This window comes from Aspergillus pseudodeflectus (genome assembly GCF_044049435.1).
Source record: "Aspergillus pseudodeflectus strain CBS 756.74 chromosome Unknown BJX68scaffold_63, whole genome shotgun sequence".
In the NCBI taxonomy this organism is placed as follows: Eukaryota; Fungi; Ascomycota; class Eurotiomycetes; order Eurotiales; family Aspergillaceae; genus Aspergillus; species Aspergillus pseudodeflectus.
Window position 1 is genome coordinate 51,658 of NW_027263839.1, and position 25,888 is coordinate 77,545.

The 25,888-nt window shown below is 51.0% G+C and overlaps 10 protein-coding genes across 10 annotated transcripts; 6 read left to right on the top strand and 4 right to left on the bottom strand.

The window, feature by feature from the left end:
* Window positions 1–144: 144 nt before the first annotated feature.
* Window positions 145–3,345, top strand: BJX68DRAFT_246353 (putative potassium uptake transporter). The gene is made up of 11 exons (XM_071041637.1): window positions 145–399; window positions 456–576; window positions 649–785; window positions 849–1,002; window positions 1,059–1,195; window positions 1,246–1,287; window positions 1,353–1,634; window positions 1,681–1,795; window positions 1,844–2,558; window positions 2,627–2,670; window positions 2,736–3,345. Exons 1-11 carry the CDS (start codon window positions 198–200, stop codon window positions 3,007–3,009), a joined length of 2,223 nt encoding a protein of 740 aa, XP_070894190.1. The 5' UTR covers window positions 145–197; the 3' UTR covers window positions 3,010–3,345.
* Window positions 3,346–3,679: 334 nt separating this feature from the next.
* On the top strand, window positions 3,680–7,062 carry BJX68DRAFT_246357 (alpha,alpha-trehalase). The gene is made up of 5 exons (XM_071041638.1): window positions 3,680–4,121; window positions 4,187–4,259; window positions 4,320–4,441; window positions 4,497–6,238; window positions 6,298–7,062. The coding sequence occupies exons 1-5, from the start codon at window positions 3,969–3,971 to the stop codon at window positions 6,443–6,445; spliced, it is 2,238 nt and encodes a 745-aa protein (XP_070894191.1). The 5' UTR covers window positions 3,680–3,968; the 3' UTR covers window positions 6,446–7,062.
* A 986-nt stretch (window positions 7,063–8,048) lies between these two features.
* Window positions 8,049–10,064, top strand: BJX68DRAFT_184378 (isocitrate lyase 1). Its single transcript, XM_071037262.1, has 5 exons — window positions 8,049–8,349; window positions 8,397–8,552; window positions 8,606–8,948; window positions 9,008–9,560; window positions 9,610–10,064. Exons 1-5 carry the CDS (start codon window positions 8,146–8,148, stop codon window positions 9,968–9,970), a joined length of 1,617 nt encoding a protein of 538 aa, XP_070894192.1. The 5' UTR covers window positions 8,049–8,145; the 3' UTR covers window positions 9,971–10,064.
* BJX68DRAFT_184407 (NRAMP family metal ion transporter) lies at window positions 9,907–12,221 on the bottom strand. Its single transcript, XM_071037265.1, has 3 exons — window positions 11,386–12,221; window positions 11,064–11,335; window positions 9,907–10,993 (listed from the first exon to the last, which is right to left on the bottom strand). Exons 1-3 carry the CDS (start codon window positions 12,025–12,027, stop codon window positions 10,159–10,161), a joined length of 1,749 nt encoding a protein of 582 aa, XP_070894193.1. The 5' UTR covers window positions 12,028–12,221; the 3' UTR covers window positions 9,907–10,158.
* BJX68DRAFT_184406 (putative thiol methyltransferase) lies at window positions 12,222–13,476 on the bottom strand. The gene is made up of 2 exons (XM_071037264.1): window positions 12,821–13,476; window positions 12,222–12,773 (listed from the first exon to the last, which is right to left on the bottom strand). Exons 1-2 carry the CDS (start codon window positions 13,319–13,321, stop codon window positions 12,417–12,419), a joined length of 858 nt encoding a protein of 285 aa, XP_070894194.1. The 5' UTR covers window positions 13,322–13,476; the 3' UTR covers window positions 12,222–12,416.
* Window positions 13,477–13,632: 156 nt separating this feature from the next.
* BJX68DRAFT_271498 (putative SNF7 family protein (Cta1)) lies at window positions 13,633–14,371 on the bottom strand (the record flags this gene model as incomplete). The annotated part of the gene is made up of 2 exons (XM_071046950.1): window positions 13,633–14,217; window positions 14,306–14,371. 2 exons carry the CDS (start codon window positions 14,369–14,371, stop codon window positions 13,633–13,635), a joined length of 651 nt encoding a protein of 216 aa, XP_070894195.1.
* A 1,001-nt stretch (window positions 14,372–15,372) lies between these two features.
* On the top strand, window positions 15,373–18,694 carry BJX68DRAFT_184465 (putative Sit4-associated protein). Its single transcript, XM_071037266.1, has 3 exons — window positions 15,373–16,355; window positions 16,408–17,793; window positions 17,849–18,694. The coding sequence occupies exons 1-3, from the start codon at window positions 15,684–15,686 to the stop codon at window positions 18,557–18,559; spliced, it is 2,769 nt and encodes a 922-aa protein (XP_070894196.1). The 5' UTR covers window positions 15,373–15,683; the 3' UTR covers window positions 18,560–18,694.
* Window positions 18,695–20,137: 1,443 nt separating this feature from the next.
* Window positions 20,138–21,105, top strand: BJX68DRAFT_271500 (uncharacterized protein; the record flags this gene model as incomplete). The annotated part of the gene is made up of 2 exons (XM_071046951.1): window positions 20,138–20,255; window positions 20,306–21,105. The coding sequence occupies 2 exons, from the start codon at window positions 20,138–20,140 to the stop codon at window positions 21,103–21,105; spliced, it is 918 nt and encodes a 305-aa protein (XP_070894197.1).
* Window positions 21,106–21,137: 32 nt separating this feature from the next.
* BJX68DRAFT_271501 (SET domain protein) lies at window positions 21,138–23,365 on the bottom strand (the record flags this gene model as incomplete). The annotated part of the gene is made up of 4 exons (XM_071046952.1): window positions 21,138–22,402; window positions 22,450–22,709; window positions 22,761–23,288; window positions 23,334–23,365. 4 exons carry the CDS (start codon window positions 23,363–23,365, stop codon window positions 21,138–21,140), a joined length of 2,085 nt encoding a protein of 694 aa, XP_070894198.1.
* Window positions 23,366–23,625: 260 nt separating this feature from the next.
* BJX68DRAFT_271502 (NADH-quinone oxidoreductase subunit NuoF) lies at window positions 23,626–25,260 on the top strand (the record flags this gene model as incomplete). Its single annotated transcript, XM_071046953.1, has 3 exons — window positions 23,626–23,886; window positions 23,969–24,040; window positions 24,100–25,260. 3 exons carry the CDS (start codon window positions 23,626–23,628, stop codon window positions 25,258–25,260), a joined length of 1,494 nt encoding a protein of 497 aa, XP_070894199.1.
* Between the last annotated feature and the right edge of the window lie 628 nt (window positions 25,261–25,888).

Below are 25,888 nucleotides of genomic sequence, written 5' to 3' on the forward strand. Positions count from 1 at the left end.
CCATTGGGTGAAATTATTCCCGCTTACAATATGCTAAAATGACTCGACACCTACTGGTAGTTCAAGTCCGGCTGCCGTGGGGTAGTGAGTGGCCAGTTGCTACTGTTGTATTGGTCTGGGTAAATGCCTCACACTCCGCCAGCTCGGCGGTGTTTTCCCCATCACCCAACAGGGTCAAAATGAGCTAATATTCTTTGATGGAGATCACAATGAAAATTTTTGCAAGATGTTATCGATTACCTTATTTAAGAGCTCAAGGGCCTCGTCAGGTACCCGTCTCCCACATTCAACGGCAACAGTTCAGCGTCAGCCTTCAACTTACACTTAAGAGCGGACGAGAGGCACTCAACTTACGGCTGACGATGTGGAAGATACCGCTGAATTTTATCGTCTTACACTGTACGCTTGTGATACCCTGTATCGTACACTCTGAGTTACTGACCTTGGTTCCGTAGATGCATACATTATCTTCCTCGGGCTCCTTGGAATAGTCGTCTTCTACCCATATGGCAACGTGAGCGCGATCGACTCCTACTTCTTTGGGGCCAGCTCTTCTACAGAATCAGGCCTAAACCCGTGAGCACAACCTTCTCTGCGCTTATCCTAAGAGTTGACCCGGAAGGAATCTCGCTGACAATGATACCGTAGAGTTGATGTGAAGGATCTAAAGACCTACCAGCAGCTCTTCATATACTTTGTTCCACTGGTGTCTAACTTGGGCTTTGTCAATATTCTCATCGTTGTAGTACGACTTTACTGGTTCGAGAAACGTTTGAAGGAAATTGGTAAGTTTATATGCGTTGCTACTCTACCGCTTGTGTAGCTGATAGAATCTCCTTCTCTTGTAGCGCCCTCTGTTCTTTGTCCACAGCCTGATCAGTCCGATAAGACAACAGCTCAGTATGATCAAGAAGCGCAGCCAGGCGAGGTTGGGAAAGAGACAGGTGGTGACAGTAACCCCGAATCTGAGAACCGCAATGCGGAGAAATTCTCTATAGAAGTGTGAGTGAAAATTGAGATACAAGGGGCTAGTAATATGGTCTGATGCTGCTCTATAGCACAATGGGCACAATCGATCATTCTCGGCCCGAGTCATTGGAGAACGACAGCGCTGATGCAGAATTCAAGAGGACAATCACATTCAGCGACACGTCAAAGGCCCTGTACATCCCTTCGCCTCGTGAACGCGACAGAGGTACACAACCTGATCAGGGACGTACGCGAGTGCTGTACTGATGGGAGTAGGTCACCCTATCATCGAAGTCGACCATAGCCCTAGTGAGCACAGTAAGTCGTCTCGCTTTTACCTCTCTTGAACCACTGACAAAGGGCTCGACTGACTGGCAGTGTAGACGATGACGAAGTACAGCCTGATGAACGAGGCCATCGCCGGCTTAGCAACGCATCACTCGATCGAATTACTGCTGTGACATTTGCAGACACCCCTACTAAGACCCGCGAATCGCAGATCCGACCAGCGATCTCACTTTCTAAGGACTCAAACCTCCCAGGCCTCTCGTCGCAGGCTACTCTGGGGAGGAATTCGCAATTTCTGAACTTGACCGCAGAGGATCGAGAACGGCTTGGTGGGATTGAGTATCGTAGTCTGCGATTACTCTTGAAGATCGTGATGGGTAGGATCCTGCTTCTGAAGTTGTGGCATAGACTAACTTGTACCAGGGTACTTTTTCGGGCTTCATTTGATTGGGATTGTTTGTCTGGTTGCCTGGATTCAGCACGCAAACCCTAAGTACAGAGACTATCTCGATGAATGCGGGCAGAACAAGGTTTGGTGGTAAGTTTCAGCACATCTTGTACCTCTTTCCGGTCCTTATCCTTTTAGGGCTATATACTCTGCGCAAACCATGGCCGATAATCTAGGGTTCACCCTGACACCAGACTCGATGGTAACATTCCAGGACGCGGCATTCCCCTTGTTCATCATGAGTTTCCTTGCATATGCTGGAAACACGCTCTATCCATGTTTTCTACGGCTTGTGATTTGGACCATGTACAAACTCGTTCCAGAGGACTCATCTATGAAAGAACCGCTCAACTTTCTCCTGAGCTATCCACGCCGTTGCTACATGCTTCTCTTCCGCAGCCGGCCAACATGGCTCCTCTTCGGTATCATTTTCATCATGAACTTTGTCGACGTTCTTCTAATTCTCCTCCTCGACCTCGACAACCCCGCCGTAAACAGCATCTCTCTCGGTCCAAGGATTATGGCAGCAATTTTCCAAGCCGCGTCAGCGCGGCATACGGGTACTGCATCGTTCAACCTAGCGGATGTGAACCCGGCCGTTCAGTTCAGTCTCCTCGTTATGATGTACATTGCGGTCTTCCCTATTGCGATTAGTGTTCGTGCCTCGAACATATACGAGGAGAAAGCCCTCGGTATTTATTCTACCGAACCCGAGACCGACGAGAGTAACGGTAGAGGTTACGTCCTAACCCACGTGCGGAACCAATTGAGCTTTGACCTGTGGTACATATTCTTGGGTATCTTTTGCATATGTGTTGCGGAGTCGAAGAGGATCATGAATCCTTCCGAGCCGGTAGGTTGCCATTGGTACTTAGTGAGAACAGAAGCGAGAACACAATTGAGAACTAATTGTCGAGATAGGGCTTCTCCGTATTCGCGATTTTCTTCGAAGCAGTCTCCGCATAGTAAGTGAAAATATTCTCCATGTTCTACCCTTAATCACGACATGCACGAGTTTAACCTGTTGCAGCGGAAATGTTGGCCTCAGCCTAGGATACCCCGGTGTTTCGACATCGTTCAGCGCACAGTTCTCGACCTTCAGTAAACTCGTGGTCTGTGCTTTGATGATCCGGGGTCGCCACCGTGGGCTGCCGAGCCAGCTTGACCGGGCTATTCTTCTTCCTAGTGAACGTTTGGTGGAAGATGACGACCATGTCAACCCGCAGGCTGTAACACTGTATAGGACCAAGAGTCTCAAAACATCTGAGTCGAAGCCGTTGATAAGACGGTATCATACTCAATAATATGTGAATTTAATGAATAGAGTAGTTTGATAGAGGGTGGATGTTGGCATGTCATTATGAATATACATTAGAGAATCCGTGCCAGGATAAATGAAGCACCTTACTTATGGGTTCATTCGACAGATATGATTTCTATACTTGGGCAATATGACCAAGCGCCAATGGCTGCGTCGTGGTGGGCACCTCTTATTGTTATTTTTTTTCTTTCTTTCTTTTTTTCAGCTCGAGCTCTTATAGTGTCTGCAGCATATAGAGCATTCCTAACAATGCAGGAATGCGAGGCAAAATTTTTCAGTAAGCCTGCGTAATAATGGAGATCATGATGGAAGAGTGGACTGAAAAGCGATCAAAAAGAGTGGGTAATAATGGGAGGCAACAAGGTCAAGTATAAAGTCACGTGCAAATATGTGACAAAGCCATTTTTGGTTCCCCCCTTGCTGATTTCTTAGATTAAAAGGAAGAATGAGACAAGAGAAATCACCATCAGACTGAAGAGGTTAAAGAGTATTTCTGAAGAGTTTTCACGATCAGCAGAATTGGCCACAACACTGGGGTGTGTTGCTGTTGTCTCACCTACCGGAAAAGCGTTCACTGTGTGTAGGTTATGTCATCCATGGCGGGGCCCATGCCGTCATACGCAAATGGCGGGATTACTTCAATGCTTTCACGCCCGGCACTTTTCTCTTATCTTTTTATATAGACACATATCTTCCAGTCATTCCCGTTATCGCTGACATTGTCCTCACTTACAAGTCACTTGAAACATATTCGACCCCGTTGCTCAATTCTTCACGAACTCGACCGAACACCTTATCCATCCCACCGCTATCGGGGCTACATCACGCGAACTCGAAGTCACAAAGAGAGTTGCTCAGTAATTGCCGGTCAAGCTATATTTTGTTCCGCCGAATCCGAATATCTTACAATCTAAGACCCTAAACCTACACCGAGCAGGCGGGATGGACGACTCAACGATCCCGCCCAAGGCAAATGGCTTCGCCTCTCACCGACGGTCTAGCTCCGGGAATGACCCATTTCAGCACCCGGATGTCTACTACGGAGATAAGGAAGCCCTTGATAGAATCAAGAACCGCCGGCGCGCATTTTCATCGGTAAGCGATGGCATGGTCCGGATACAATGACAAGGATGGCTTGCTGACCAGGTCCTATGTGCTAGTCATTGAAATCTTTCAATCGTCAGGATCTCAGTGATATGATAGGAGACCGTTCCACCAGGCGGGGTAGCCTAGGTATGTGTCTATCCCATCGAGTTGGAAACATTCATGAATACTAATCATTGCCGATTGCAGACCCGACATCCGGCCAACCTCGGAAATTCCTCATTGACGTGGACTCTACCCTTGAAAATCTGCTAGAAAGAGAAGACTCCGATCGTAATATGCAAATAACAATTGAGGATGCTGGCCCAAAGGTATGTGCGGGACCTAAATTATCGTAAAGCACCGAAACACTAACAAATTGCTTAGACCTTCTCCGTCGGGACAGCGGCGTCCTCTGGATATAATCGGTTTGATCTTCGGGGCACGTACATGCTTTCGAACCTTCTCCAAGAGTTGACGATTGCTAAAGATTATGGGCGTAAGCAAATCGTGCTTGACGAGGACCGCCTATCGGAGAACCCGGTTGCACGTCTTTCACGCCTCATCAAGAACTCGTTTTGGGTCTCTCTTACTAGAAGGATCGATGGGTCCAATATCGAGGTAGCCGGTAGGGATCCCAAAGATTGGACGGATGACCCTCGGCCACGAATCTATGTTCCACCTGGAGCTCCTGAACAGCTAGAGTACTACAGGCGAATTGCCGAAGAGCGCCCTGAATTGCGCCTTGATGTGCAAGAACTGTCCAGCAATATCACACCAGAGTATGTCAGAGATTTGAATGGCAAGCCTGGACTCCTTGCATTGGCCATGGAGGAGAAAGTTGATGAAGTCACTGGAAAGAAAGACTTCTCTGGCGTTCCCTTCGTGGTCCCAGGAGGAAGGTTCAATGAATTGTACGGTTGGGACAGTTACATGGAATCGCTGGGTCTGTTAGCCAGCAACAGGGTCGATTTGGCCAAGTCTATGGTGATCAATTTCTGCTTCTGCATCGAGCATTATGGGAAAATCTTGAACGCCAATCGTTCCTACTACCTCACGCGATCTCAGCCACCTTTCTTAACTGATATGGCTCTGCGCGTGTACGACCGCATCAAGACCGAACCCGACTCGTTGGAGTTCCTTCGACTGTCAATCCTTGCAGCCATCAAGGAATATTACAGCGTCTGGACGTCTGAGCCGCGACTTGACCCGGTGTCCGGTCTATCGCGGTATCGTCCAACTGGAATTGGAGTGCCTCCAGAGACCGAAGCCACACACTTCACCCACCTTCTCACACCCTTTGCCGAAAAGCATGGCATGGAGTTCAAGGAGTTTGTTGAGGCATATAACAGTGGCAAAGTCGTGGAGCCAGAACTGGACGAGTACTTCTTGCACGACAGAGCAGTCCGTGAATCCGGACATGATACGAGTTACCGTCTCGAAAGGGTGTGTGCTAACCTTGCCACAGTCGACCTGAACTCTCTTCTCTACAAGTACGAAGTCGACATCGCTCGAGTAATACGAACCCACTTCAAGGATAGGCTCGACATCCCACCGGAGTTCCGGACACCACTCACAAAAGATATCGTGAGCGAGTCATCATCCGTCTGGGATCGCCGGGCACGCAGGAGAAAGATGCGAATGGACACATATCTTTGGAACGAAGAGAAGGGGATGTATTTCGACTATAATACAGTGAAGCAGGAACGAACCAATTACGAGAGTGCTACGACTTTCTGGGCGATGTGGGCTGGCCTTGCTACCCCGCGCCAGGCTTCCGAGCTGATCACCAAGGCCCTTCCTCGCTTTGAGATGTTTGGTGGATTGGTCTCGGGAACGGAAGAGTCTCGGGGTCCTGTTGGATTGGACCGACCTACTCGGCAGTGGGACTACCCGTATGGTTGGGCGCCTCAGCAAATGCTTGCGTGGACAGGATTCCTCCGATACGGATACCAGGAGGAAGCCGAGCGGCTCGCGTACAAATGGCTGTACATGATCACTAAAGCTTTCGTCGATTTCAACGGAGTTGTCGTTGAAAAGTACGACGTGACCCGACCTATTGATCCTCATCGGGTCGATGCCGAGTACGGGAACCAGGGCGTCGATTTCAAGGGCGCTCCCCGCGAAGGGTATGTTATACATCAACTTGTTCTTCAAGTAATCATTTTGCTAACTCTATTGTCTTTAGTTTCGGCTGGGTCAACGCGAGCTATGTCTACGGCCTGGATATTCTGAACGCCCACCAGCGCCGTGCCCTTGGCGCTGTTACTCCCTGGGAAACATATAATAAGGCTGTTAACGCGCAAGGTGACCACGTGTTTGGCGACGGACAGTAAGTCATCTCGCTCGGTAAACCGTCTGGGCTCTTGCATCTATTTGGCGTAATAAAATCGTCTCTCTTCCCCAAGGCCCAGCAGGCCTGGGGCCAATGAACGCCCTGGAAAGGCAGCACTGTCTGTTGAAATATAGGTATAATCATTGGTTTCGAAAAATATGATGTTGATAACATAGGACGACTGCAAGATAGAAGCAGTTGTCCAACGAGCAAGATAATTGACGCGAAGTATATTTTCATTCTCAGCTCTTGTATATTATCACATCCCCAGATATACGTCTCGAGTAATGGCTGTTGTCACAGGACACGGGGGAGAACCTTGGCACGATTGTCCCGACGAACACTAGCAAAAAGAAGCAAATCAACTTATCGTTCAGCTTCTCTAGCCTCCTATAGCTCGTTTCAAACCCTCCGAGACCGGCACCACCTACATCCCGATATCAAGCAGAGTGACCCAAAAGGTACCGCATCGCATCAGCAACTCGACAATAACACGGGACAGGTCTCCTTATTCACCCGAGGCAGTTCTCGTGGCAGCACGTAAACAGCTTGGTGATTCGACGGCGATCATCTGGGGAGTCTTACCAAAGACATTTCATTTGTCTTTGTTGATCTGGGCCGAAGCTAAGGTAAGGGCTGAAGCTGGTGACTCGTGAGCTGCCTAACGACCGGCTTCTGATAGGCGCTCGGAGCGCATGGCTGGCAGGGTTGGTTGTGCCGAGGTTGAAGCCTATTTTGGTTAGAGAGGACCAGATTGTGGAATGAGTGGGTGAGATGCCTAGGCACAGTGTAGTCGTATAGTGTATTGAGGATTATATTGTAGTATACTATGTAGTATGAGGCTTCTGACTTCGCACAAGAACTAATAATACCAATTCAAATTATAGGGAAAGCGCATGCATGCCGATCGAGGTTTAGGACCCTGAACTGGAGAGGAAGGCGTATCCTACGTACAGAAATACGGATTGAGAATCCGCAAAATGCGAGTACATTGGTGTCATGGACTGTCACGTATCACATGTATTGACGTCATCCACCAGTTTCACCTTCTGTTCTCCTCAAAATGACTTTACACCTCCATCTCTCAATTGCTAACTGAGGAGTCCTGCTGCCCTCGCCTCAACAGCATGGCAAACGGAGTTATATCGGCCTCGTGCCACTGAGTAGCCATAGAATCAATTCTCTGGGGAACCGGGGACTGGGGCAACGACCAAAAGTTAAGCGGCGGTGGCAAGCGCCTCAGGCAGAAGAGGTCCTTTAGACCGAGGATCTTCGCGCAGCCTGGATCCTGTCTTCCGAACTACATGGGCCACTCACATACCCGGAAGCTGGCTTGTGAACCGGGGAACTATCTGAACCTAATTATTTGCTGCTCTTGCTCTCGACTGCGAGATTTCCCCGGTTGAAGATGTGCCGGCGGCGCCTTGTCTTCCTGTCTGTCCCGCTGAGCCGAGCGTTTACCGACCAAAGAGTCATACTTGGGTGGATTGCTCGTCTGTGACGGCATTCATATATGATGGCTTTGGTCCCTAGCTTTTGGCTTGTGATTCTCAACTTCTGAGCTGGGTCGATTTTACTTTTCTACTTCCCTCCTTTCCCTCCCTCGTCTCTCATCCCTGTCGCGTGCTTCACTTTTCTCTTACCTCTCCTAGTGAGACAGCATTGCATTGTACACTATACACCCCTAAAAGTTTCGCCATCATGGGCTACCTCGAAGACGAAGATCAGAAGTACTTGGACGACGTCCAGGCTGTGAAGAATTGGTGGAAGGACTCTCGATGGAGGCACACCAAGCGTCCTTTTACCGCAGAGCAGATCGTGGCCAAGCGTGGAAACTTGAAGATTGACTACCCTTCAAACGTCCAGGCCAAGAAGCTCTGGCAGATTGTGGAGCGCAACTTCAAGGTTTGTTTTTTGACGACTCTGCCTGTACTGCTACTGACCTTCTATAGAACAAAGAAGCTAGTTTCACCTATGGCTGCCTCGAGCCAACAATGGTCACCCAGATGGCCAAGTTTTTAGACACCGTCTATGTGTCTGGCTGGCAAAGCTCCTCCACTGCCTCTTCCACCGACGAACCCTCTCCCGATCTTGCAGATTACCCTATGGTATGCGCACTCCATCCAAATTAAAGCATGGGCGTGGACTGACCCCAATATAGAACACCGTGCCCAACAAGGTGAACCAGCTGTTCATGGCCCAGCTTTTCCATGACCGAAAACAGCGCGAGGAGCGCATCACCACCCCCAAGGACCAGCGACACAAGGTTGCCAATATTGATTACCTGCGCCCCATCATCGCCGATGCCGACACTGGCCATGGTGGTCTTACTGCCGTCATGAAGTTGACGAAGCTGTTTGTGGAGCGTGGAGCTGCTGGTATTCACATTGAGGACCAGGCGCCTGGCACCAAGAAGTGCGGTCACATGGCCGGAAAGGTTCTCGTGCCCATCAGCGAGCACATCAACCGTCTCGTTGCTATCCGTGCACAGGCCGACATCATGGGTATGTGATTTGTCGCTTTCGGTTACAAGCGGGCCACGTCGGCTAACAACGAATTATAGGAACCGACCTCCTGGCTATTGCCCGAACTGACTCGGAAGCCGCCACTCTCATCACTTCTACTATCGATCACCGTGATCATGCTTTCATCATCGGCTCGACCAATCCCGACATCCAGCCCCTCAATGATTTGATGGTCAGTGCGGAGCAAGCGGGTAAGAACGGTGCGGAGCTACAGGCCATTGAGGATGAGTGGATTGCCAAAGCTGGCCTGAAGCTGTTCGACCAGGCTGTCGTCGACGCTATCAACAAGAGCCCGCTGCCCAACAAGGAGAAGAATATCCAAGATTACCTCAAGGCGGCCAAGGGCAAGAACAACTCCGAGGCGCGTGCCATTGCCAAGCGCATTGTTGGCACGGACATTTACTTCAACTGGGAGTCTCCTCGTACCCGTGAAGGTTTCTACCGCTACCAAGGTGGCACTCAATGCGCCGTTAACCGCGCCGTTGCCTATGCCCCGTTCGCCGATCTGATCTGGATGGAGAGCAAGCTCCCCGACTACGCCCAGGCTAAGGAGTTCGCTGACGGTGTTCACGCCGTCTGGCCCGAGCAAAAGTAAGTCACTGTCATCATAATGGGTCTCAACAAACACTAACCAAACTAGGCTGGCATACAACCTGTCTCCCTCCTTCAACTGGAAGAAGGCCATGCCTCGCGACGAGCAAGAGACCTACATCAAGCGCCTCGGTGCCCTCGGCTACTCCTGGCAGTTCATCACCCTGGCTGGTCTGCACACCACCGCCCTGATCACACATCAGTTCGCCAAGGCGTACTCCCAGCACGGCATGCGCGCCTACGGAGAGCTCGTCCAAGAGCCCGAGATGGAACAGGGTGTCGACGTTGTCACGCACCAGAAATGGAGTGGCGCCAACTACGTGGACAACCTTTTGAAGATGGTCACTGGCGGTGTGAGCAGTACTGCAGCTATGGGTAAGGGTGTGACGGAGGATCAGTTCAAGTCATGATTTTAGCTCTTGATGTCCATTTTTCTTCTTATTTTTGCCTTGGTTGATTAGATCATGATTTGCATCAAAGTGTCATATTACTTTACCTATATTCATTTGAATATCGAATATATACCCTGCATACTCATCAATCCGTGTAATTGTGATTATTGTATCATTATCTCTGCAAGCAGACTGGTATTGATATCTCAAGCTTTGCCCATCCCAACCAGAACAAGTAAAGCAATATTCATAACAGCAATTACCAACCACACAACCACAGCGAGCACAGAAACAACCAGCCCATTGCCCATCTTCACCTCCCCACGCTCAACCCCACCATCCCCATCGCCGGAACTGTCACCATCATGCACCCTCTCAACAGGCACAGTCATATATCGATTGCGACACGTGAAATACACCAGCGGCGCACTCACGAATGGCAAAATGACACTAAGCACAACCTGGCTGGCCGTCAGCGTCTTGTTCAACCCATCCCGCCCCACCGCGCCCGCGATGATGATACTTGGAATGATACTGATCGAACGCGTCAGAAGTCTCCGTAGCCACGGCTTTAAACTCCAATTCAACATCCCCTCGCTAACCATCTGCCCAGCCATCGTGCATACAATGCCCGCCGACAGACCCGAGAGTAGAAGGGCTAGCGCAAAAACCGTGCCTGCGGCCGGGGAAATCGATGAAGAAAGTAAGTCGTAGATGCCGAAGAGGTCTGCGTCGTCGGTTGCGGAGGGGGTTCCGTAGAGGGAGGCGCCTGCGACGATGAGGATTGCACTGTTGACGAAGAGTGCAAAGGTGAAGAGGGAGAGAGCGAGCTCAATGATGGAATATTTCATGCAGCCGCGGATAGCAGAGAGGGAGGGGCGGTATTCAACGACACCGTTTGTGCTGCCTGTGTAGACGGTTGGCGGGATGTAGCCGCTTGTGATGTCGAATTCGCGCAGGCGGGCTTGCACGATGCCGCTGCCTAGGAACATGGAGTGCGGCATGACGGTTGCGCCGAGGATTCCGCAGCTTTGATAGAGGCTAGAAACAATCCATTAGTAGTGTAGCTCATGCATTTCGAGGGAGTAAGAGAGAGGCGGGGGTAGCGGACCCGGTTGATTGGACTATAGCGGATGAGGGGAGGTAGCCTCGGAATACGTCTCCGACGGATTGTTCTTGAATGAGTGAGAGCTGGATACAAAAGCAGATCACAACGCCTAGCACGAGGCCCATGACGAAAAACTCAAATAGACGTAGACCCCACATTGAGCCATTGGGCCTGTAGAAGATCAGGATGAAGAGGACGTCTGCAAGTGTTATGGCGCAGCCTGCGACGAGCGGGATATGGAGCAGAAGATTGAGAGCAATTGCGGATCCGACGACCTGCACATATGTTAGACAACATGAGCAACAAGGCTTATGGGGTTTCATACCTCTGCAATATCCGTGGCCACGATAGCTGCCTCCGCAAACACGTAGAGCGTCAGAACTAACCACTTGGGCAGGTGCTCGCGGCAATTCTCTGCGAGATTCAACCCTGTCACTGTGCCAAGCTTGATACACAGCGACTGCAAGAATATCGCAAAGATATTCGACAAAAGAACAATAAAGAGCAGCGCGTATCGATACTCCGCACCGGCAGCGACATCAGTCGCATAGTTGCCCGGATCGATATAAGCGACAGCAATCAGAAAACCCGGCCCAACAAATCGGCCAAACTTGACGATACTCTGTAGGATTCTGGTCGAGAAAGAAGAGGGGGATAAAGATTTTGGAGGATGGCGAGGCGGTTCGCTACTGTTTCTCTGGCGTTGATGGCCGGAGAAAACAGAGGGCACCGCCCCGCCCCCGGAGCTTGCCTTGCGATCTGGCTCGTCCCCGTCGCTGGGGCTTGACCGTTCTATAATTGACATAGACCCTTCCCCTCCCCCTTCTGGTGTGTTCCCCCGATAGACCTTGGAATTGGCCATGCCGTTAAAGTCTTCCCGCGTGGTTGAGTCGGCATTGAGCGGGGGTGGGTTCTGGTTCCAGCCAGGGTGTTGCAGGGTATCGTCAGTTCGTGAGGGGCAGTTCATGGTGAAAGATGGCGAGACTGAGGTTGCGATTGAGGCAAGCAGGTGAGGCAGTGTTGTTCTAGGCCGGAATGGCTGTCCGATGAGGAGTTTCCGTCGATCAGTCGGGGAAACGTCAGAAGTTGAGTTTGTGGGCAATTGCTTAGCTCTAGCCTTAAATGTCCCGGTCTCGCCCGAAACAGGCAACAAGGTTAAGGTAGGAGGGTAAAAGCTATGGCCGGCATTTAGTGTCTTGCCGAGATTAATTCCCAAGGTCCTTGCGCCTGCAAAGCAATGCCAATTCTCAAATATCTGGTCTGGAGTATGGCGAGTGCCAAGACACGTGCCGGATTTTAAGCTACAAATAGTCTGCTTGGCGCTCTGAAGCCCAAGAATCCCGTTTGCGTGACGCACTATCGACGTCTCCAGATTGAAACCCGGTCGAATACCTCTCCATCCTCGCTCGTACCGAAATCATGCGTTTTGGCTGGCTGCCAGTAGGCCACGCGTTCTAGACCGAAAGGACTAGTCTCGCGGAGAGGATCGCTCTTGATACGCCCTTTCGCGTCGTAGGCAAGCTCCTCACCAGGATGGCTCAGATGCTCCATATAGGCCTCAGATGGGCTGCTGTATGGGGGGCCATGCTGTAGGGGATCCTTGTGCCGCGGAAACTCGAGACAGACCAGGTTGCCCTGCGGCGAAGGGGCCAGGAGCTGTGTGTGCCGTAGAGCCCAAGCCGGGCGCAGTGAGGGAGGTAATGCGCAAAAGAACTGGCTCCCATTAGATCTCTGTAGGTACCAGAAGTCAAGAAACTCACCGTATAATCATATATAAAATCGAAACTATTTCTACTCAACCCAAGCCCCTCCAGCCATCCCTCTTCAAAAAAGTCCCCCTGAACCCAGGTAACCGTCCCCTTGCCAATCTCTGCATCTCTCACAGGATACTTTTGCTCAGCAGTCTGTTCCTCCTGCCGACAATTTTCTATCGCACTCTGGCTGTATTCCAATCCGTACGCGTCGTACCCGAAGCTCGCGAGGAGGAGCACATCAACCCCTCTCCCGCATCCCGGCACGAGAGCCTTCTTCCTCGTCTTTGACCCATCTCCCTCAGTACTGTAAGCAAGAGGTCCGCCTATAATCGCTCGTTTGGTTGTTAGGACTTCCTCCAGGGTTGGGTTGGGCTTGTGCTTGTCCCAGGGGAGCGTGATGCTGTCGCCCTGGGCCCAGAGTTCTTCCCAGCCCGTGTGCAGGTTTCCGGCTTCGACATGTTTGTCTATCGTCTTTTGGACGTCTTCGGGGTTGTAGTTGACGGCCATGGTTGTGGATTGAGAGGAGAGTTACGTCCTCGGAGGAGATGAAGATTGGAAGAGTGGTTGTTTGGTGATGTTCCATGTGGGGTTGTCGAGTGGGGGATCTGCGGAGAGGCCGCCTTGCGACCACTGGCATGGTCTTCCACGAGTCCACAGTGACATTTGGTCTACACCGTTGCGAGAATGCACAACCTCAAAACATACTCAAGAGCAGGGCAGATGGGCAATATAGAACGGCTACCATCATAGGCTGAGCTAACAAGCATCTGAATTCCGGTGCTCCAATATTATCAACAGCTGGCTTGAATTCCTCATAATCAGCCCAATCCAGAGGCAGGCTCCTTGACCTTTGCGGGCTCCGGAGGCTCATCGATGAACTGAGGCGGCGCCACCTCGTCTTGCATGAAGCTGGGTACCGCACTCTCGGCCATCGAGCTTTCGAACAGACTTTCTTCACCCAGAGCTTCCAACTCAGCATCGAGCTCCGCCTCGTCCACATCGTCTGGAATATCGTACGCCCGCGATATGCTCTCTTGAATCTCATTTCCCATCTCCATAAGGTCTGCCATTTCATCCTGCATTCGCTCGATCTTGTCAATGTCGATATTGCCATACTGCTTCTTGAGAGTCTTCGTGGTTGTTTTCATCGCATCGACCGTCGTCATCACGTTCTTAAGATTATCCTGCATCATGCCTGCTTGCTCCATATTCCAAGACTGTTGAGATAGTTGCTCTCGCTGGCCTTCATATTGTTTACGGCGCTGCAAAACCTTAAGTGCCTTTTGTTTGATTGCATTCTTGCCGGGGCCATCGCGCATTTTCGCGAGTTTGGACTGGTAGGAGGCGAGCTCAGAGTTTAGGGCTGCGAGCTTGACATCGATACTAGCGATCCTGTTATCGACCTAAGTAGCATCAATTAGTTTATCGAAGATGCGACGGGCAGGCTGTGGTTTGAGGCTGCTCGGAGGGGCGGAGATAAGGTGGCCTTACGTTTGAGATAGCGCCGTCGAGTGTGGGCTTTGGGGCCGCATTCTTCGTGCCAAATAGTCGATTCATGTTTATAACAACAGAGGTTTGTGAAAAGTAAAGGGTGGCAGTCAAGGAGTGTGTACCTAGGTTGCGGCTGAGACTTCACTGGGCTTTCCCTGTTATGGTAGGTGGGCGCCTGCTAGAGCGGCACTGCAGCTTTACCTACTATGGTCGTCCCTGCTGCCTTAGGCGCCAGGGCTTATCACCAAAGATGCGTGCTCGCCAGCGGCCAGCCCTGTACCAGGCCAGTCTTTCGATTTGGCTTTCGTCAGAGATTCGATAAGATCCCTGTGGAACTATTTGAATCTATACGCGGCTCTTCTTGAATCTGTTGTTGTAGTTCGCAGCCTGATCTATATTAATAATACTGAATACCGGCCAGTTAACTTGGAAGTTACCCACTCCGCAGTCCACTGTTCTGCGGACACACTTGAAACAATCGGTCGCGGTCCTACCCCTCGGATTATTCACTCCTCCTCTGATCCTCTGTCTCGCCGTTAATTATTTCATTTGAGCTTTCCTCCGCTCCTGCGATTGGGCTTGTTGGGTATCTCGCCCGCTGTCCAGGATCACAGTTGCCGGTCGATCCAGACGCTCCAACAGACAACAAGCGACGTTCCTCGCCGAACGTCAGCCCGCCAGCCTTACTTTCTGTCCAGTGTTGTTGACTGGCAGTCTCCCCCTCCCTAAATTGACCATTTGGTCTCGTGCCGTGCGTCAGGGCCACGAGTGTGATTCACGATATCCGCGTGGGATCAACCACAGCTTGCTTTCCTCATTTCCCGAGCTCGTTGCAGGTACGTGTGCCGCTTGTGTGCGGTTGTTTTCCCTCCCCACGCAATTATGTCAAGTGCCCTTCTATCCGCCAGCCCCAAGCACTGCCAACCCCTGCTCTTCTGGCATACTCGGAGGCCGAATCCTACGAATCCTGACTGTTAAGAATACCGTGACTTGTCTCGTGATATGACGCTTCGCCTTGAATATCATCGCTGACTGGACTCCTCCTTTGCAGCGCCTGGACGCTCTGGCAGGGCATAAATCACCGACTAGCATCCATATCGTCCTACCAGCAGTCGAACGATCCTCTTTTCCCGTGATAAAACAGCCTCCGATCAGCCTCAACCGCTAGCAGCGCCCGGAAATACAGTCTATTACCCACAACTTCAAGCTTGCGCGATCACCCGCGAAACTCTGGAGACTCCATCCCTTCCCCACCTCCTCCGCCTTACACCCTTGCAGCTTTTCGACAACAAAGCCTGGGTAAAAACTACAGCCGAAAAGGCTTTGCGACTTACCCTTACTTTTCCATGACTCGATTTTTACGCTTATATACTTCAATATGTTCTGGCGCTTCGGGGGATATTCGAGTATCTCCACTATCGACTCTCTTCTGGACAAGCCTGATGTCAGCCTTGAAGAGCTGTTAGACGAGTCCGAGCTAATACAAGAGCTCAAGCAACTCAACACGAAACTTATAGAATACCTACGTGAGGATGATGTCCTGAAGAAGCTAATGGACTATGTGGTTGCCCCTAGTCTGGTGGATGATAACGACGATGACGATGACCAAGATACCCCAAGTAATGATGATGCTAAAAACGATGTTTGCGCCACAGAGAAGAAAGGTGACCCCCTCAAATCCTTGTTGGACCCCGAAGATCTAGAGCGAGCGGAGAAGGAACGCCTGAAGCGAGCGTATATCGCGTGTGAGGTCCTCTCGTCCGAGGTTTGGTCAATCTTGGACTCTATAATGGCAAACCCAGAATATTTGCGCGGTTTCTGGGGATTCATCCGTCGGCCAGCACCTCTGGATCCCATCCAGGCGAGTTATTTCACGAAAGTGAACGAAACACTCCTGGACAAGAAAACAGGCGAGATGCTAGAACTTTTGAAGTCAATGGATGATATCGTCCCGGCAATCCTGCAGCATGTCGACAACCCCATGGTTATGGACCTTCTTTTGAAGTTGATCAGCCTGGAAAGGGCCGAAGGTGGTCAGGGCATTGTTGATGTAAGCGCATACAGCCCGGATGAATCTGTCTTATCTAACTCGCATTATCTAGTGGCTCAAAACGCAGGATCTAATACCCAAATTGCTCTCTTTCCTTTCGCCTGAATGGCCGGGTTCCGTCCAGACTTCCGCCGGCGATTTTCTGAAGGCTATCATCACCATATCCGCCAACGCAACACAGAATGACCAATCTTGTATTGGTCCTAACAGCCTGACTCGTCAACTGGTCTCCGTACCTTGCGTGGAGAGCCTTGTTAAGGCGATGCTACAGGGTGGGAATCCTCTGACTGTTGGTGTTGGAATCGTCATTGAAGTTATCCGGAAAAATAATTCCGATTACGATCCGGAGCACCTCAATAGCCCCGATCTAATGCCGTCAATGTACGATCCTATTTATCTCGGCTCTCTGCTTCGCGTCTTTGCCAAACATATACCCGACTTTATGGCATTGATTCAGAGCTCTAAGCATACCATTACCGAGGGGGGAAAGATGAAGACCGTTGAGCGAGGACAACTTAATTCTGCTTGGGGCGCCAAAATTGAGCCGCTGGGTTTCGATAGGTTCAAGACATGCGAGCTCATGGCGGAGTTACTTCATTGCAGCAACATGGGACTTTTGAACGAGCCAGGGAGCGACGAATACGTGCTTCAAAGGGATGCCGAACGCGAAAGAATCGTAAAAGAAGGCGCGTTTGGTCAACGTAATGATGGTAACTCGACTTTCGATGGCAACGACTCTACGGTTGACTTTGTCAATGGCTCTATTGGGGGATTCGCCTCCCCAGAAGACTCCAGGGACTACGAGGGGGCAAATGCGGGTGATGAAGGGTTTGAGGATGTCAGCTCATCAACTGTCCTTGTAGACAAGGAGAAAGAAACGGGCCATAAGGAGTCCGAGTCCGCGTCAACGTCAGCTGTTGCTGCATCAAAGCAACCTCAGGAGAAGGCAGCACAGGCAGAACTCAAGGAGCAGGAACAGCCACACATCATCCAGTCGAGCACGCCTCCATCTGAGCCTCTCTCGGCTACAGATGAGCTTGCTGCGCAGATTGGTGCTGTGTCGCTCGACTCCACTCCAAGCAATGACGAAAATCAAAAACCTTCGGAATCAAACTCCGACGAGTCTGCTACTAAGCAAGAACCAGTTCCAGCCTCCGCCCCTATGTCCTCCAATCTGGATGCCATCCCTGCTCCTCTGTTTGCTTCCAAGGAACAAAACAATGGGGCTACCCCTGAAAGAGCTGATGCTCCTGATCAAGCAACTAAGGCTACAGAGCCGACGGAAAATGTGCCTGAGACACACTCCGCACGAGGCACTACAGGAGATGCACCGCAACCCTTACATCCAGATATTCAATTGGATATCAACGGCCAACCCGTTGTTGGAGACTATCTGAAGATAATGTTTGTTGAAAACCGAGTTGTGCCGACGATTTTGGTAAGCCGACTTCCACACCCTTCATCTGAAGGTTGCTGACAATATTCTGTTCTAGGACTTCTTCTTCCGTTTTCCTTGGAACAATTTCCTTCACAATGTTGTCTACGACGTCATCCAACAAGTTTTCAACGGCCCTATGGATCGCGGATACAATCGAATCCTAGCCATCGACGTTTTTGAGACCGGCAAAATCACTCAAACAATCTTTGACGGCCAAAAACGAAGCGATGAGACTCAACAGGCCAAGCGAATCCGACTCGGTTACATGGGACATTTGACTCTCATTGCTGAGGAAGTTGTCAAATTCAGCGAGCGCCACCCTCCCGAGCTGCTTTCTCCCACAGTCATGGACAGCGTGCTCAACCCAGAATGGATAGATTACGTGGAGCGAACGCTTTCCGAGACTAGAGAGCGTGACAACGCGATCCTCGGCGGCGTGCGCCCCGATATTTCTATCGGACATCGCCAGGGCATGCTGGGTAATGGTCAATCTTCAGCCCTGGCCGAAGCCGGACTGAACGGAATGGCTGGAAACTCGAACTTCCAAGGATTCGACATGGCCAACCAAGGCAGTGTGTCCGGTGGAGCATTCGGCACAGGAGGCAACTCACTACTAAGCGGATTCGCCAGCTCAAGTGACGACGACGAAGACGAGGATATGGAGGACCAAGATGACCGACATCTACTCGAACAGCAGTCCACAGAAGGCGGCACTGAAAATGTAGGTGATAATCCTTCCCATGACGTTGAGATGCGTGATATTTGATTGTCTTTTACGCTGTCATCTATATGCTTTGCTTTTCGATACCCCGGTATTCTTTCTGTTACTGCATGTATTCGGTTGTTTGCTGTCAGCGGCCAAAGAGGTCGGTCCATGATAACAGAAGTGGTACTTTTGATTTGAGAGCTTTAAGAGCCACTTTCAGAGCAGTTCCGCTCAATTCTCGTTCTTCATCTTCCTGTTCATCTTGTTGGTTGTCTACTCTTATATTTGGGTGGGTTGCAAACGTTCTTTATTGTCATCATTGCTCTAGTCATGTTTCATCCACACGCCTCTGAGCATCCTATCATACGGACGATTGTTTACTTACTTGAAACTCACAGGCATCAAGTCAGCCAATTCCAATCATTGCTCCGCCTCCAGCTCCCCTTAGTACTGGTCCATCTCGAGCGCGGAGACAGCTCGCTGCACGACTTGCCGCTCAGAAACAGGCGGCTGAAAATGCGGAAGGTGGCGAGCACAGAGATGAGGAGCAATCCCACGGGAGTACGGAGTTTCAGTGGCCGTCTGACTCCTTTGCGAGTACCGGCCTGAACGAGGGAGGAGGTCATTCCTCTGACTTCCCTTCGGGTAACGTCGCGTCGCCAACCTTCCCTGACACTGGGTTCAACACGTCAGACTCGTTCTCTACCTGCTCCTCTGATGATGACAACGATTTGATGGGAACGAGCCAACGGAGAGAGCGCGTGCCGCTCGAGGTCGACGACGATGACGATGACATGGGCGAAATGGTGGGTCCATCGATGGATTCGCACTTGATGGACTCCGACGAAGAGGAAGAAGCCATCCTCAACGAGTCGCTGGGATACCCGGAACTCGGGCCCGGGCAGTATAAGAACTTCCGAAGCTCACGGATGGGCCATTCCACATACGGCGACGACCAGAACGACAGCAGTGATGAGGAAGACGAGGGTCTGGTCGAGATTCTAGTCCCCAGCAGAAAACCTCAGTGATAACGTTAACCGGATACTCTTTCTTTCTCTCTCTCTCTCTCTCTCTCTCTCTCTCTCTCTTTTCTAACTTGATTCCCAACGAAACCCAGCAACAAACAACATTCATGATGATGATAATGATGATGTACACTATTTGACTGCATGGCATTGTATATCCCAACGCGACGACAAGGAGCACAGCGAATACGGCCTGTTGGATAGGTTTAAACGGTGGCCTTGAGCGGCGGCACTCGGTTCAATTTTTTTTTTCTTGTTTTCCACTTGGCTTGGACATTGCGCTGATGCTGAATGACGGAAATTATACGATTGATCTAGTGGCGTTTTATGACTGGTTGCTGTTCTTGCATGTGCATTGCATTTGTCTATGAGGATATAACTGCTCGGAGACTGAAGTGGTCTTTTCTGTCTGCAGAGTCTTGTACGATAGTTGATTAGACGAATGATGCCTTTGATTATGAGCAAATCTTCTAAGGCACAAGTATATCCAGTGTGCGGACGCCAAGTTTCTCCAGTTCGAGCTCTACGGACGCTGGTCGTATTGTAACCGACCTCATTACACTTTCTGGCACAACAACTTACACCCCTTTCTACCGTGCTCCTAAACCCAACCATGTCGTGGGACGATCTCCCCATTGAAATCCACCGACTCATCTTCGAGCATCTTGCCCCCAATTTTGCCGTTGCCACTTCGAATAAACAAAACTTGCAGAAGATATTTCTTGTCTCGAGTGCGCCCCCTGTTCAGAGTCTATGTCAGCAACACTGACAGCCACCCCAGAGAGCTGGAACGAGCTACTTCGAGAAGCACTCATGCAAAACAATACCGTTGAAACACTTATAACTGAGGCACATGCATCCCCAGGCCTTATCCTCGAATCATTACGCAGGACCGCGCAGAAAGAACATCTACACCCGGGACAGACACAGCAGAGCGAAAGAGCGCGACACCGCCTAAACACTCTCCTAATAACATGCACAACACCAACCCCCTACCCAGCTGCAATGTCCTACCTTCTCTCACTCGGTGCTGATCCATCTACAACCGACAAGGGAGTGCCTCTCCTCTCCCTGACCTTGGTGACGAGCGATTTAGATGCTGTCAAAGCTCTATTAGAGTATAAACCGCAGCTCGAAGACATGAGTGACTCAGACAGTTATGAGTCCGAATTACGGAGTAACACGCCGCTGGGGTACGCGATCCTTGTATGGAAGGTTGAGATTGCCGAGGCTTTGTTAAAGGCTGGTGCGAGTCTGGATATTATACTCAACTGGTATCACGGATATGACGATCCGTGGGAGTATATTAGCTATATGAAGGGGACTGAAATGATGGCAATGATGAGGGTTTTGCTTGATAATGGGGGTGTGGACTTGTGGAAGGAGAAGAGACGGGAGGAGACTCAGAGCGGCGAGCACCCGCTGGGATTTGCTGTTGACTGTGACAATGTTCAGATCGCGCAGCTATTCCTAGAAAAGGGGTTTAGGCCGCATGATGAGGAGGATATAAAGAGGGTTGTTGGGCTGGCACAGAGCGAGGAGATGAGAGCGTTATTGAAGGGGTATTTCCCTGAGATTTGATTCTTCATGCTACTGAGAGCACCGCCTCACTCTCAAGGTTGTGGTATATACAAGTACGTCTCCGTTGATAACATTACGTTCCCGGAGCCTTCAGAAGATAATAGTGCCAGTGGGTCCTCTGGGGCCTGCACGCATTCCTGCTCCGTCATCATCCACGCCCAGCGTACCCAGTTGGGCGAGAGCCACCAGGCATCTCCTTGCCACCCGCCAGTGAATGGTTCCAGCTTGGAGAATATCTCAGAGTTCTGCGCACGCATTGTTTCGAGGACTTCGTCGAACTCGCCGAGCAAGGTCTCGTCGCCTTCATCTTCAACTGCCCATGCAACATCGTCTGGTGGAGGGAGATAATGATCGAGCATGAAGCTAGCCCACTGAGAGAGCCGCGGAGGGAGGAAGCTATGGCTTTCTCCAGACCCTATGTCATGCTTGTGTCTATTCGTGATATGAACTGCGACCACGAAACAGACGAATAGTGGGAATCTGAACGGCGATGCCTGCGCTGTGATGCCTCTAAGGGCTGGAATATTGCGCGAGGCGTTCTTGAGAACAGTGCTAGAACATTCTTGGCAATGCTTCCGTACTTCATCCGGTAGGAGGCTAAGTAGCTCATCGAATGAAAACAGCTCGCCAGTTGCCGTGAGAATAGACGGCCGTTCCAGTATTCTGACTTGGATACGGGATTGTACTGCGTCTGGGAACTTTCCCTTGGGAATGCGGGCCATGTGCTCTCCGAGAAGACGTTTCGTTCCCTCCCAGTCTCCTCTTAGGCCGTGAACGCGTGCACGCTTCAGGCTCCAAGCCGCGATGACAAGAGCAGACTCGGATAGTCTGATCTGGCTGTCGCGGTAAATCTTTGCGTGCGTCTGTTTGAGATTCGCTGGCTCTCGTGAGCCGGGTCCAGAAGACCTCAGTCTCACGATATGTGTAATCAGCTCGATGATTATCTGGCTAATGGCTGCAAGAGCGGCCCGAGAGTTGCCGTATGCATTTGAGATTCGGATTTCGTGCTCTGATACTTCCAATGCTTCCAGTTCGCGCTGGCTTGCGGCTAGAATTGAGACTGCGTTGAAGAGGGCCGGCGAGAATATTGAGTGTTCCATGGGAGTACCCGGTGCTAGAAGGGGATAGAAGATGTTGAACACGTAGTAAGGGTCCTCGCTGTCTGTGTTCATATTGGGGAATAGCTGTCGTTGCTGCTCGCGCACAACTTGGAGGGGGCTCCCCGGTGGTGCTCGTAAAGCGACAGTACGGTAGTCGCAGGGGTTATCTGGGAGACAAAAACCGTAGTTCATCATTACTGTTCGCGTTAGCTGGGATATGCAAGGAGAATGTGTTGCAACTCACACTGCTCGTTGTTGCGAGGGCCGTAATTGTTCGCAATTTCTTGTTCTGCCGGGACGTCTTCCAGGATGACGAAGTCAACGTTTTCTTTTCCAGCACGCCATTCGACCTTCGCTAATGGTCGATGGTTCAGAATGTCGATGAAGGGGAGGAGGACAGAGACATTCTCTTCGGGCAGTCCATGTTCAGGGACCACGCCAGAAAGCACTTTTGCTGAAAATGCTCGGGAGACAAAGATAGTCGATGCCCAAAGGTATAGGTCCCTTCTACTTATCAGTATTGATATATTTCAAAAAAGTGAATGGAACCCTTACCATGAGTACTTCTCACTGCCCTCAACACCAGCCTTTTGGAGTTCACCGTACGAAGCCTCATACTTCTCTCTAAGCTGTGCAACCTTCTGCTTCCTCGCCTGCACTAAGCTCGTCCCTTCCAGCCATTCCAAATCATCTTCCTCCTCATAATAAGGGAGGGTAGTCAAGGCCCCCGGCTGAGGAAGTGTCCGGAGATACGGATGCCAGAAGCTCTCGGGCCCTCGTAGATACTGGCCTATCAAGAAAAATATGGCTAGTTCTTCAGGCCCAGCAGCTTCCACAAATGAATGGGGAAGTTTGACCTCATGAGAGGGGAAATGGACATCGCCCACACGATGGTCAATGGCGTTGAAATACGACATGGTAGTCGCGACTGGGGTCTTGACTATATGTGTGTTGCTTGGCACGCCCTCCTTTAAGACACGTATATGTGTTCCTTGTCGCTCATTGTAGGTGATTTGGACATTCTCATGGAGATCTCCGCCGTGAGATTTCATCCATTGTAGTAGTGTTGAGTAGGTCTCTAAGCTGATTTCGTTAGACAATTTACCACGGCCGTATTGTAATTCTTACCTTGAGCCTGCAGCCAAATCATCCCCAGCCATCTTAACAGCCAAATCTAACCAAAACTAAAAATTTGATAATGATGTATGGATGGTGATGCAGACATTTCCCTTTTGGGTGGTAATGTAGTATCACGTGAGTATAGAGTGCTGATTAATAACACGTGACATACCCCGTCCAATCACGGCCCACTCAAAGCCGGATATTCAGCAACGGCAGGAATTGAAGCTCAACGCCATCACCGAACCTCCCCGTCCTCCCTCCTCAATCTCTCCCCCACAGCCATTGGGCCATCGTCACCATGATATCTCGAGCGGCGGCTCCTTCGTCTTCCCCCCTCGCGACCCTTTCATCCCGCTCCCTCCGTCTCCAGGCCCCGGCCGCCCGCTCGTTCGCGACCGTTCAGGACAATGCACCCCCGGTCAGGCACTATGGTGGTCTGAAGGATCAGGACCGTATCTTCACGAATCTTTACGGAGCACACGGCGGAGACTTGAAGTCAGCGCAGAAATATGGTGATTGGTACAAGACCAAGGAGATTGTATTGAAGGGCCATGATTGGGTAGGCATTCTCACCGGTTTATGGACGGAAGGAGACGGAGGAGCAATCGAGTGGCCATTCGCTAATGCGTATTATTGAGTAGCTCATCTCAGAACTTAAGGCCTCTGGTCTGCGTGGCCGTGGTGGTGCTGGTTTTCCATCTGGGTTGAAATACGTACGTTACCTTTCCTTACTCCACCGGCGGGTCGGATCCTGTCTAACTTGGATTGCCAGTCTTTCATGAACTTCAAGGACTGGGACAAGGACCCTAGACCCCGCTATCTCGTTGTCAACGCCGATGAGGGTGAGCCCGGAACCTGCAAGGACCGCGAGATCATGCGCAAGGACCCCCACAAGCTCATCGAGGGCTGTCTCGTTGTCGGCCGTGCCATGAACGCCAATGCCGCCTACATCTACATTCGTGGCGAATTCTACCACGAAGCCACCGTCCTTCAACGCGCGATCAACGAGGCCTACCAGGCTGGTCTTATCGGAAAGAACGCCTGCGGAACTGGCTACGACTTTGACGTGTACATCCACCGTGGAATGGGCGCCTACGTCTGTGGTGAGGAGACTTCTCTCATCGAGTCCATTGAGGGCAAGGCAGGCAAGCCCCGTCTTAAGCCTCCGTTCCCCGCCGCCGTCGGTCTTTTCGGATGCCCCAGCACAGTCACCAACGTCGAGACGGTCGCCGTGACTCCCACCATCATGCGCCGAGGAGGTAGCTGGTTCGCCGGGTTTGGTCGTGAGCGCAACGCAGGGACCAAGCTCTTCTGTATCTCTGGTCACGTAAACAACCCTTGCACCGTGGAGGAGGAGATGTCCATTCCTCTTCGTGAGCTGATCGACAAGCACTGTGGTGGTGTCCGCGGCGGCTGGGACAACCTTCTGGCCGTTATTCCCGGTGGCTCTTCAACGCCCGTCATCCCCAAGTCCGTCTGTGACGACCAGCTCATGGATTTCGACGCTCTTAAGGACTCCCAGACCGGTCTCGGAACCGCCGCCGTCATCGTCATGGACAAGTCTACCGACATTATCCGCGCCATCTCCCGTCTCTCCACCTTCTACAAGCACGAGTCCTGCGGACAGTGCACTCCTTGCCGTGAGGGCAGCAAGTGGACCATGCAGATGATGCAGCGCCTGGAGAAGGGCCAGGCCCGCGAGCGTGAGATCGACATGCTGCAGGAACTGACCAAGCAGGTCGAGGGTCACACCATCTGTGCCCTGGGTGAGGCCTTTGCCTGGCCCATTCAGGGTCTTATCCGACACTTCCGCCCCGAGCTGGAAGCCCGCATCAAGGAGTATTCACAGGAGCTGAACGGTGAGAGGCCGTTTGCCGGTGGCTGGCACCCCAACAGCCGGGCCGAGGGCAAGCTCATCTCGCCTGGCATGTAAATTATCCCTTTTCGTTACGTTACTGCAAAAGAGTGAATCATATTATAGATCAAGATTCTCCCATTCATTTCCATGTACGCGTGGATATCCTTACCATCTTGCCATGCCATATCTACACTTTTCTTTTTCTTTGTTGTCAATGCGTGCGTCCTGTCTTAGGGTTTTGATCATGTACAGTTTTCGAATCCGGCAATGAATATCTTAATCTTATCCGAGGTCTCGTAACTACTCACTCAAACTATGAATACCCTGTCAACGAGTGCTTAAAGGCGTTGTTTTTTTTTTGGTGTTACTCGATGCTTTAACAGGGCTCTCGATGAAGTTCTTGTTAACATTCCTCTTGAAGTGTGTAATAAGCTGTCTTGCGATTGATGATCAAGCAGCTAGTCCATTACAGTGGAGAAAAGGAACCTAAGGAATGCACGAGTAGATCAAGTATGAAATCAAGTATGCGTCGTGGCCTGGATGAATCGCCCTTTCTAGGTCACCTCCAAGCGGAAAGGAGGTGCTTGTCGTTCTATCCACCCGGCGCCAGAGATCTATCTGCCTACCTAGGTTAAGCCGGGGACACGGAGCCCTCGGCTAGAACGCAGAACATACCTCGTCATAGTATCCGGGGTCCATCAAA